Source organism: Chiloscyllium plagiosum, unplaced genomic scaffold (assembly GCF_037043375.1).
Source record: "Chiloscyllium plagiosum isolate Xiang-an unplaced genomic scaffold, Cpla_swu_hap1 HiC_scaffold_12, whole genome shotgun sequence".
Taxonomy (NCBI): domain Eukaryota; kingdom Metazoa; phylum Chordata; class Chondrichthyes; order Orectolobiformes; family Hemiscylliidae; genus Chiloscyllium; species Chiloscyllium plagiosum.
In genome coordinates this window covers 43,239,131-43,251,432 of record NW_028270150.1, presented here as the reverse complement: position 1 = coordinate 43,251,432, position 12,302 = coordinate 43,239,131, and the positions used below count along the sequence as shown (strand labels likewise).

The window sequence follows — 12,302 nt, the reverse complement described above, 5'->3', positions numbered from 1 at the left end:
CCCTTGGAACTTCCAACCCGTCCAGAAGTGTCAAACTCTCCAAAAGCATCAAGTAGTGACACAATTTGTCAAAATATATTTTTTTTTTGAAAAAGGGACTGCTTTTCTTGAAAAAGTGCAATCTGCATTATAGAACGTAAGTAATACGTCTTTATGTATTCTCATATGTACTTGGGTCTTTGTGATACGAGATAAGTTGTCATGTTAGGAAAAGATGGTGCATGGAACTAAGCACTAAATTAATGCTGGGAGCACAAGGGCCCATGGTGAATGGGTGAAAGGGCATAGGGTAGCATAGGAAGTATGTGGAGTTATTGAGAATGGATAGAAGGGTCTAGGTGCCATGAGCTAGCATTGAGGAGCATGGGGTACATGTAGATGTGGTTGGGACTAACAGAGGTGAGAGCAGTGAGGGACGGATGAATATTTATTGTTTTATTATAATTTTTGATCACAGTACTGGTACCCGCTTTCTGTTCTGCCCACCTCAGGAACTGGGAGCCTCCTCAACTCTTGCTGAGTCACCTGGTTCAACTTCTAAGCTGGTCTGCCCCACCGAGTTGCCATTATTTTAATGTTCAGTTTGCGGTACCTGGATTTTTCCTGTCTCTTTATACTCAACTAGGGAACGAAAATCAATGTGTATGTCTCAAGTTTTGAGCAGGCATTTAAAGTACATCAAAATACATCATTGTATCTGTCACTGGAAAATATTGTGGCATGATGCAACTTGACCTTTGATCATAGGATCCTGAATTTAAGTAAAATGCCAAAGCCTACCATGAAGGCAGCAGGAAATGGAATTTTGCAAATAATTTTTTTTTGATGAACTTCATATAAGCATTGAGCACTGAAACTTTCGGAGAAATCTGAAACGACTTGTGGGAGAAAACTACAACCTATACAGACTTTAGTTGTATGCACACGATAAACATTTGCTGCTGCGAGGAAAAAATAAGATATGCTTTGGGCAAATCCATATAACCTCTTGCTCCCATCCTTCCAATGTTTGTCTGATTTTTTTTTAACTCATTCCAAGTCCAAATATCAGCCCTGATGTTCCCCCCAAATCTATATAATTACACCTTTCATATGGAAAATATCAAGTGACTGTCCATGGTCAAATGTCTTGAACAGAGAATGCCCGAGGTGATTCTCCCTCAAAGTAAGATGATGCAAAGCATTTAAATGTACGTGAAGGCTGAAAAAGTGAGGAAAGATCATTTCACATCTCACATAAAAATATAACACCTTATTTATCAAAACTTTTATTTGAAAGGGTAAGGTCTTAATTTTCCATGGTTCTTGAGTAATTCAATTCCTTCACTGTGCACATTAAGTCTTTATTTGATGACTTAATATGAAACTTTATATTGTAAAAAATACACATTCATAAATAAATCAAAATTATAATCCACCAGTGGCAGAATGGAGTGAAAACTTACCCAGCTGCAAATTGAGGGGCTGACATTAAGCTAGGATTGGCTAGTCCTGCAGCAGCAGCCATGGCAGCTAGGCCTGGATTGGTGGCAAGACCAGCACCAGTGGATACCTGTGCAGCTGCTGCTTGCAGCGCAGTGGCACCTGTCTGCAGTCCAGATGCTGACACCGTGATTTGGCTTGTGCACAGCGGGTTTACTAAGCCAGTTGAGGTTGACTGTGTGGTATTTGCATCACTGCTGCTAGATGACTCAGTCACTGAAATGGACGCTGACGGTGAAGGGGTTAGAGATGGAGAAGTGACTGATGACGTAGAAACTGCAGAAGATAAGCCGGTGATTACAGATGCCACGTTTGTAGGAGCTGTCCCTGATGCAGTTGTACCTGGGCAGTTAAAGAGAGTTTGAAATTTTAATATAAATTACACATCCTATTTCACATATTATAATAACATTTTGAAACTGATTCACAGAATAACAAAGTGAAGAGGTGAGGAAACAATGTTCTCTTTACAAAGAAACAATGGAAAATTATTGTGATGTCCAATATCACACTAATTTGAATAGAGCATATTTAAAGGAACACATGAGAAAAGGCAGCAAGGATTAAGCTGACCATGATAAATACTAAATTGTAACTGTGCTGTCAAGCATAATGAAACAACTGTGCCTTCCTTCTCTGAACGACAAGAGTACATTGTCTAACATTTCACACTTGAGGATGACAGAAATAATCAATTATATTTCCATACATTATTAGTTATTAATTTCAGTGAATCAAGCACGATGATTAATTTCTCAATGGATGTATCTGAAACAGAAGTTGATTTCAACTTGCATGAAACTTTGGTTAAATTAACCTGGATGTATGGTGTTCAGTTCTGGTGTCTAGATTACAAAAAGGATACAGAAGATATTGGAGGAAGTGTAAGAACCATTCACATGGATATACTAACCAGAAAAGAACGAATAGGCTGAAAGCTCTTTTCTCCAAAAAAAAAGAGAAAGCTGTGATGTTGCCTGATTGAGATCTTTACTACAATGGAAAAATTTTACTGATTAGATGTAGAGAAGGTGTTTGTTCTTCTATTAGATATAACAGTCATTCAAAAATCTAATAAACTCAGGAAAATCTTCTTTATTGTAAATGTGGCAGAAACGTGGAGTATACAGGACGACTTTGAGCAAATAGCTCAATGATTTAAGGAAAAGGATAAGCAGGAGGGAGAAATGTATATATAGGTATGACTTGTTCAGATGAAATAGGATGGGGAAGGTTTAGGTCAGTTCTAGATGCTGGCACAGGCCAGTTGGACCAAATGGATTTCTGTACAATACTATTCTATTAGAAGAAAGCCTGAGTGTCAAAAATGTTACACTACCTCATTCCTTTAACCTCAAAATTAAGAATAATTATACCAAAGTGGGTATTATTTTTGGTCAAATATTGTCAACTGTTAGGTCCTACCAGCAATATTTAGTGACAGTGAACAACCGGCTTCAGTATGGCAACTGAAGATAAATCAACGTTCATAAGCTAGCTTAATAGAAAGCTACTATAGATCCCAGATAATTTAACTGGTTAGGCAGAAACCAGCTGAGTCATAATGCAAGGCAGGTTTCTAGCAGGTTTCGTGCTCAGGTTTCAACTTCTGAGTTTGCTACTCAATACTCACTGGAAACTTGCTTAAATAAGAGTGTGGACGAATGATAAGTGTTACTGGTGAAATATTTGCTGATAATTATTATCTAGGTTGACATGAAGAAAGACCATAAGACAGGAGCAAAACCTAGGCCATTCAGCCCATCAGGTCTGCTTCGCCATTCAATCATGGCGGATACGTTTCTCTTCTCCATTCTCTTGCCTTCTCCCTGCAACCCTTGATCCCCATCACAAACAATAACCTATCTATCTAAATCTTAAATACATTCAATGACCTGGCCTGCATAGCCTTTCTGTGGCAGTGAATTCCATAGATTCACCACCTCTAGCTAAAGAAGTTTCTCCTTATCTCTATTCTAAGGCTGTGCCCTTGGGTCCTAGTCTCTCCTATCAATGGAAGCGTCTTCCCAACATTCACTCTGACCTGGTCATTCAATATTCTCTAAATTTCAATTAGATCCCCCCTTACCATTCTCAACTTCATCAAGTATAGATGCAGCGTCCTCATATGTTAATCTTTCAATCCTGGGACTATTCTCGTGAACATCCTCTGAACATGCTCCAGGGTCAGTACATCCTTCTGAGATATGGGGCCCAAAACTGCACACATTACTCCAAATGTGGCCTGACCAGAGCCTTATAGATACTCAGAAGTATGTCCCTGCTTTTATATTCAAGTCCTCTCAAGACAGGTGCCATCATTATCTGCTGCGAAATTGATATTGTAGACGGGCACATCTTGGTGTGTGTGAGAGGGAGAGAGTGTGAGAGGGAGAGAGTGTGTGAGAGGGAGAGTGTGTGTGAGGGAGAGAGTGAGAGAGAGAGAGTGTGTGAGAGGGAGAGTGTGTGAGAGGGAGAGAGTGTGTGAGATGGAGAGAGAGTGTGAGAGGGAGAGAGAGTGTGAGAGGGAGAGAGAGTGTGAGAGGGAGAGAGAGTGTGAGAGGGAGAGAGAGTGTGAGAGGGAGAGAGAGTGTGAGAGGGAGAGAGAGTGTGAGAGGGAGAGAGAGTGTGAGAGGGAGAGAGGGTGTGAGAGGGAGAGAGGGTGTGAGAGGGAGAGAGGGTGTGAGAGGGAGAGAGTGTGAGAGAGGGAGAGTGTCTGAGAGAGGGAGAGAGTGTGTGAGAGAGAGAGAGTGTGTGAGAGGGAGAGAGTGTGACTTAACCTGCAAGTTTACCTCAAAACAATCCTGGACGAGATCTCCCAAGTCTCTTTGCACTTCAGACTTCTGAATTTTCTTCCCATTTAGAAAACAGTCAAAGCCTCTATTCTTCTTAACAAAGTGCACGACCTCACACTTTCCAATGTTGTACTCCATCTGCCACTTCTTTGCCAACTCTCTTAACCTGTCCAAATCCTTCTGCAGCCTCCCTGCCTCCTCAATGCTACCGGTCTCTCTACCTATCTTTGTATTGTCTGCCAACTTAGCCAGAATGCTTTCAGTTCCTTCATCTAGATTGTTAATGTAAACAGTGAAAAGTTGTGGTCCCAACACTGAACCTTACAGAATACCACTTGACTCCAGCTGCCAACCTGAGAAGGGATCCTTTTATCCCCACTCTCTGCTTCCTGCCAGACAGCCAAGCTTCTATCCATGCTAGCACCTTTCCTCTAACACTGTGGGCTCTTATCTCATTAAGTAGCCTCCTGTGGCACCTTGTTAAAGGCCTTCTTGAAATCCAGGTAGAAAACATCCATTGACTTTCCATGGTCTAACCTGCTTGTTACTTCCTCAAATAACTCTAGCAGATTTGTCAGGCATGATTTCCTCTCGATGAAACTATGTTGATGGTGCTCTATTTTATGATACACTTCCAAGTATTCCGAAATCTCATCTTTCACAATGGATTCCAGGATCTTACCCACAATCGAGGTTAGGCTAATTGGTCTGTAATTTTTCATCTTTTGCCTGATTCCCTTTTTGAACGTGGGTGTCATGTTAGCGATTTTCCAGTCCTCTAGAACCCTCCCTAATTCTAGGGATTCATGAAAGATCACTGCTAACGCCTCCACTATATCTTCAACTATTGTCCACTTTCATGCCATTCAGTTTTTCTAGTATCTTCTCCTTGGTGATGGCCTTCATACTCTATCCCCTCACTCTCTTGAATTTTTGGGATATTACTTGTGTCTTTCACCATGAAGACTGACGCCAAATAATTGTTTAGTTCTTCAGACATTTCCTTTTTCCCCACTACTATCTCTAAAGTAGCCCAATGTCCACTTTTATCTCTTACATATCTAAAGAAATTCTTATAGTCTTCCTTTATATTACTGGCTAACTTACCCTCATATTTAATCTTCTCCCTCCTTATTCATTTTTCTATTGCCCTGTGTTGGTCTTTGTCAGCTTCCCACTGCCCTTTGCCACATTATATGCTTTATCTTTTGACTTCCCTAGTCAGCCATGGTTGCCTCATCCTCCCTTTACCATATCTTTTTTTCCAAGGAATGAATCTCTGCTCTGTCTCCTGAATTACTCCCAGAAACTCCTGCCATTGCTGTTTCACTATCTTTCCTGCGAGGCTCCTCTCCCTGTCAATTTTACCCAGCTCCTCCCTCATGACTCCGCAGTTGCCTTTATTCAGTTGTAATACAGTTACCTCCGATTCAAGGAATCAAGGAATTAAGGGCTACGGGGAGAATGTGGGTAAGTGGAGTTGAAATGCCCACCAGCCATGATCGAATGGCGGAGTGGACTCGATGGGCCGAATGGCCTTACTTTCACTCCTATGTCTTATGGTCTTATTATGATCTTATGGATTCTATCTTCTCCTTCTCAAACTGCAGAGTAAATTCAATCATGTTATAACCACTGCTTCCTAAGGGTTCCTACACCTTAAACTCCCTTATCAAGTCTGCCTCATGCACAATACTGAACTCAGTATTGCCTGTTCCTCAGTGGGATCCACCACAATCTGCTCCAAAAAGCCATCTCACAGACATTCCACAAATTCCTTTTCTTGCAATCCACTATCAACCTGAGTTTCCCAATCCACCTGCAAATTGCAATCCCTATGATCACTGTAATTTTGCCTTTCCTACACATCTTTTCTACCTCCTGGTGTATTTTGCGCCTCAGCTCCTGATGACGGTTTGTAGGCCTATACACAAGTCCAACTATAATTTTTTTTAACCTTTCCAGTTTCTCAATTCTACCCATACAGATTTTACACCATCTGATCCTACTTCATTTCTTATTATTGATTTAAATTCATTTCTTATTAATAAGGCAACCCCCCCCTCCCCTCTGCCCACCTATCTTTTCGATAGGATGTATATCCTTGAATATTTAGCTCCTAATCCTGATCTCTTTGCAGCCACTTCTCCTTAATGCCCACGTCATACCTGCCGATTTTGATATGCACCACAAGCTCATTTACCTTATTCCTAATACTGCGTGCATTGAGATATAACACCTTCAGTCCTGTATTACCCATCCCTCTTCTCATTGTCATTGCCAGTAAACTACTGGCACTGCTCAGCACAGAGAGGAGTGAATTAGAGGGGAAGGAGTTTGGGAAAATTAGTCACCAGTGGGTTTGCATGTGGGAAATCTAAAACAAAGAGAAACCAAGTTAGGGCAGCTGTTGTAAGTCATGAGCTTATGTAAGGAGTAGGAAATGTGTTGCTGGAAAGGCGCAGCAGGTCAGGCAGCATCCAGGGAACAGGAGAATCGACATTTCGGGCATAAGCCCTTCTTCAGGAATGAAGGAGGGCTTATGCCCGAAACGTCGATTCTCCTGTTCCCTGGATGCTGCCTGACCTGCTGCGCCTTTCCAGCAACACATTTCCAGCTCTGATCTCCAGCATCTGCAGACCTCACTTTCTCCTATGTAAGGAGTAGTCCAGCCTAGCACATTGGCAGCAGAGTAGCTAAAGGAATGACAGGGGGATTTGGAGGGTATAGACCCTGATGCACTTGGTGACTGTAAACAAAGGAACTAATGATCAGGCGAAATGCTTCCTTAGTACTGAATCATGAGATTCAGCAAAAGGTGCTTTAACAATCTGAATAATTGATATTGGTTAAAATGTCATCAGATTTGGTTGTAGATGCCTTTGGTGAATCAGCATGAATGTCAGCAGATTGGACGCTATTGTGATATCATTATTTCAGACTATAAGAGATAAGGGATAAAAAGGGTTGCAAATGAAAAATGAAAACACATATAATTATGAAGTGACCAGTGTCCATCACTTTCAGAGCTGGGAATTGGTTTAATTGCAAGTAATTATAGCAACTCAACGTACTCTGTATTGTAAAGTTAAAAGGTAAAGTGATAGAGTCATAGAGATGTACAGCATGGAAACAGACCCCTCGGTCCAACCTGTCCATACCGACCAGATATCCCAAACTAATCTAGTCCCACCTGCCAGCACCCAGCCCATGTCCCTCCAAACCCTTCCTATTCATATACCCATCCAAATGGCTTTTAAATGTTGCAATTGGACCAGCCTCCACCACTTCCTCTGGCAGCTCATTCCATGCCTGTACCACCCTCTGCGTGACAAAGTTGCCCCTTAGGTCTCTTTTATATCTTGCCCCTCTCACCCTAAACTTATGCCCTCTAGTTCTGGACTGCCCGACCCCAGGGAAAAGACTTTGGCCATTTACCCTATCCATGCCCCTTATAATTTTGTAAACCTCTATAAGGTCACCCCTCAGCCTTCGACGCTTCAGGGAAAACAGCCCCAGCCTGTTCAGCCTCTCCCTATAGCTCAAATCCTCCAACCCTGACGACATCCTTGTAAATCTTTTCTGAACTCTTTCAAGTTTCACAACATCTTTCCGATAGAAAGGAGACCAGAATTGCACGCAATATCCCAACAGTGGCCTAACCATTGTCCTGTACAGCTGCAACGTGACCTCCCAACTCCTGTACTCAATACTCTGCCCAATAAAAGAAAGCATACCAAATGCCTTCTTCACTATCCTATCTACCTGCGACTCCACTTTCAAGGGGCTATGAACCTGCATTCCAAGGTGTCTTTGTTCAGCAACACTCCCTAGGACCTTACCATTAAGTGTATAAGTCCTGCTAAGATTTGCTTTCCCAAAATGCAGCACCTCACATTTATCTGAATTAAACTCCATCTGCCACTTCTCAGCCCATTGGATCAAGATTCTGTTGTAATCGAAGGTAACCCTCTTCGCTGTCCACTACACCTCCAATTTTGGTGTCTTCTGCAAACTTACTAACTGTACCTCTTACGCTCGCATCCAAAACATTTACGTAAATGACTAAATGTAGAGGACCCAGCACCGATCCTTGTGGCACTCCACTGGTCACAGGCCTCCAGTCTGAAAAACCACCCTCTGTCTTCTACCTTTGAGCCAGTTCTGTATCCAAATGGCTATTTCTCTCTGTATTCCATGGAGATCTAACCTTGCTAACCAGTCTCCCATGGGGAACCTTGTCGAACGCCTGACTGAAGTCCATGTAGATCACATCTACTGTCTGCCCTCATCAATTCTCTTTGTTACTTCTTCAAAAAAAAACTTAGAAAAAAAAAGTCATCTTAGTCTTCCTAGATCATTCAGCGCTTCCTAATTGTCAGATACAACTCTTGGTGGTTTAACCCGAGGATCAGCACATCTCACACAAGGCGATAAAGTGTTAACCTCGGCCTGTGCAAGAATTGAACCTATAACTGTTGGGATCACACTGTATTGCAAACTGCTCATCCAGAAGAAAGTGAAGACTGCAGATGCTGGAGAGTCAGAGCTGAAAAGTGTGGCGCTGGAAAAGCAAAGCAATTCAAATAGTATCCGAGAAGCAGAAGCCTTGCCTTGGATGCTGCCTGACCTGCTTTGCTTTTCCAGCACCACACCTTGCGAAACTGCCCATCCAACCAACTGAGCTGACCAACTCCCTCTAATTGTTGTATTGTGACACTACACTACACTTATGTTCAACATAAGCTTTACTGTGCTGGTGTCAATAATATGCCTTGTCCATCCTCAGTATGGCATCAATAGTTCCACTGCAGACAGCATAAGCCCATTATCATTTCTCTTTTTGGTCGTTTTCAAATGTTTTGCAGATTGGAGACCTCAATTTCACTCAGATTAGGGTGCACTGTATTTGGAAGAGCACTCACACCACAAAGTCCATTTTAATGGACCAGTTCACTCCCTTGATTCATGGCAAGAAATAATGTTATAATACACTATGCCATTTAGTATCAAGGAAGTAAAACCATTAATTGTCTCTGTATGAAATGGATTTAAACTGATTGACAGTTATATAATATTTGTGCAAGCTGCGCTGCATAATATATTAATTAGCATCAAATTCTTACCTGAAATGCTGAAGTTGGTCACACCAGCACTGGATGCAGGCATCTGCATTGCATTTACAGCCAGAGTAGTCGGTGTACTACTCGTCACGAGGTTACTAGTGCTGGCCACCTATTAATAAAAACATATTGTAATCCAGTCACATAGCAACATTCTGAAACACTAACCTGTAGGGCACATACAAGTATATGGTAAAAAATCCTAATTAATAATTATTTATTCATATTCACGCAAATCTTCTCAAACCATTTCACTGGCAATTTCTGTTTTACAAAATACAGGGGAATAAAGTAATTTTGCATGCAAAATCTTGAATTTCACAATCCTGTAGTTGTACGTAGGTCAATTAAGGAGTGAGACAAAAATTAAACATTATTTATGGTATGGTACATTGTTTTAGAATTCTCTCTTCTGAGAAGGGAGATACTTAACAGACCAATATCTAGATATTGAATTAGGTAGCAAATCGCTTCCAGATTTTTATGTGGATTTTATTGTAAATCCATTGCTTAGCACATACACCAATTCCACTTTTTCCTCATCAATAGTTTCCCTGTCCAGAAGCCCACTTTTCATCAAGAATGAACCCAACTATTTTTTTCAAACATATAAAACCAGCTAGTTCAGATACCTTATGGAACAGGTGGGAAATGAACTCAGATTTTCTGCTCCAGAGGTAGGGAAACTACCACTCTGCCACAACACACAATGTTACCCAAGAACCCAGTTCTTAAAAAAAAGTACTGACTTAACTAATTACCAAGTAACAAATTACAAGCACTACCCATCAAAGGCAGCATAACTAGAAGAAAAATGAAAGAACAATAAGAAAAGGAGGAGCTAAATCAAAATAAAGTTGGAGGGGGAGAGAATGTAGTCCAGTCTGTGCCCACCTCCGGCTAAAGGCTTTGAATATGTTCTGGGCACTGTGTGCTCCCTCTCCATGGACACCCAGACATAAATGGAGTCACAGCAGCTGGAACAATGACTCCCACTGCCTGGAGCTGCTGATGGTTATCTTAGCCAGGCCCAGGATATAAAACTTACCTGTACCTCTATAAATGTCATCTACTGTATCCATTGTACCTGATGTGGTCTCCTCTATATCGGGAAACAGGGCGCCAAATTGCAGATTGTTTCCAAGAACATCTCTAGGACACCCGCACCAACCAACCCCACAGCCCCATGACTGAACACTTCAACTCCCCCTTCCCCTCCACCAAGGTATGCAGGTCCTGAACCTCCTCCATCGCCAACCCTAATCACCCAACGCCTGGAAGAAGAACACATCATCTTCCGCCTTGGACCCTGCAACGACACGGGATTAATGTGAATTTCACCAGTTTCCTCATTTCCCAATCCCCACCTTATCCCAGTCGCAAGCCTCCAACTCGGCACTGCCCTCTTGACTCTCCATCACCTTTCCCATCTATCCGCTCCATCCTCCTCTCCGACCTATCACCGTCTCCACGACCATCATCTACCTATCGCATTCAAAGCTACCTTCCTCCACCCCCCAGCCCCACCCCGTCCTATTTATCTCTCAGCCCTCTGGCCTACAAGCCTCATTCCTGATGAAGGGTTTATGCCCGAAATGTCGATTCTCCTGCTCCTCGGATACTGCCTGACATGCTTTTCCAGCACCACACACACTACTCTGATCCCTAGCATCTGCAGTCCTCACTTTCTCCCAGGATAAAACACACCACGAAGTTATCCAATTACCCCATCAATGAACCAAAAATTAGAAGCACTGCCTGAACAATAAGCAAATGATGAGAAATGAGGGAGAGAGTAAACCAAAATTGTTTCAGTCGAGGAAATAATGCACTCCAGCCCCTCTGGTTTGAAGGTAGTGGTGGACACCATATGCTTCCCTATCCACAGTCAGAACACAGCTTTTTTTTTAATTCAACCTGTTCAAATATGTTATGACACACCTCTGGAACATTTGGGACTTGAAGCTAGGCTCTCTGGTTCAGAAGTAGGAACACTACCACTATACCACAAAAGCCCCCCAGAATCCAGTTCTTGATATTTTTAAATCAACCTGTTCAGATGTGTTATCATCTTTGGAATAGTGGGACTTGAACTCAGACCCAAAGGAAGGGATACTACCATTGTGCCACAAGAGCCCAAGCACCCAATTTCTTTCCCCAACAAAAATCAAAATTGCTGATCAAACCTAGCAGGTTTGGCAAAATCTGTGGGAATAAAACAGAGTTAACTTTTCAAGTCCAGTGACACTTCAGTTACGAGAAAAACGTGATACTTGTACTGGAGCTGAAGAAGAAAAGCTGTATATGTGATAATAAGAACTCAGAGTGAGAAAATGGATGAGTTCTGCTGTATGCAACCCATATAATGAGCCTAGGAGTGCATGAGAATGGGTGATTGTGTTAAAAGCAACCCATATCATAACAGAACAGGGCGTGGGGTGAGTAAAAGTGTGTGTGTGTGTTGGGGGTGGGGGGGGAAGAGATAGCAGTTAAGAGGAGACAGCCCAGAGACAGAGATATTAAGGGAGTGGATAAATAAGGATATTGTGGACAGCTGACCAGGGCAGAAGGCAGGCTTCCAATTTCCACCCTGTCCTTGCCTTTACCTGGTCCTCCTTCCTTCCCTTCCTCAACATCTATGTTTCCATTTCTGGGGTAGGCAGACCACCCATGTACACTACATACCCACCGACGTACAATACAAACCCATCGACTCCCACAGTTACTTCAACTACACACCCTCACACCCTGCTTGATGAAAGGACTTCATCCTATTCTTCCAGTTTCTCCATCTCGGTTGCATCTGTTCTGAGACACCACCTTCCAAAGTGAGAGTCTCAGAGACGTTGATCCTTTTCCTCAACTGAGGATTTCCCACTGCTGTGGTCGACAGGGTACTTAG

The 12,302-nt window shown here is 42.3% G+C and overlaps 1 protein-coding gene across 6 annotated transcripts in view; it reads right to left on the bottom strand.

Moving 5' to 3' along the window:
* pou2f1a (POU class 2 homeobox 1a) overlaps positions 1 to 12,302 on the bottom strand; it is a 202,138-nt gene that overhangs the window by 32,327 nt on the left and 157,509 nt on the right. For all 6 annotated transcript variants that reach the window (XM_087992721.1, XM_087992723.1, XM_087992726.1 and 3 more), the window contains 2 exons: positions 9,404 to 9,512; positions 1,446 to 1,824 (listed from right to left, as the gene is read on the bottom strand). In XM_087992721.1, the coding sequence (XP_087848847.1) occupies positions 1,446 to 1,824; positions 9,404 to 9,512 (488 nt within the window). The remainder of the gene's footprint in view (positions 1 to 1,445; positions 1,825 to 9,403; positions 9,513 to 12,302) is intronic.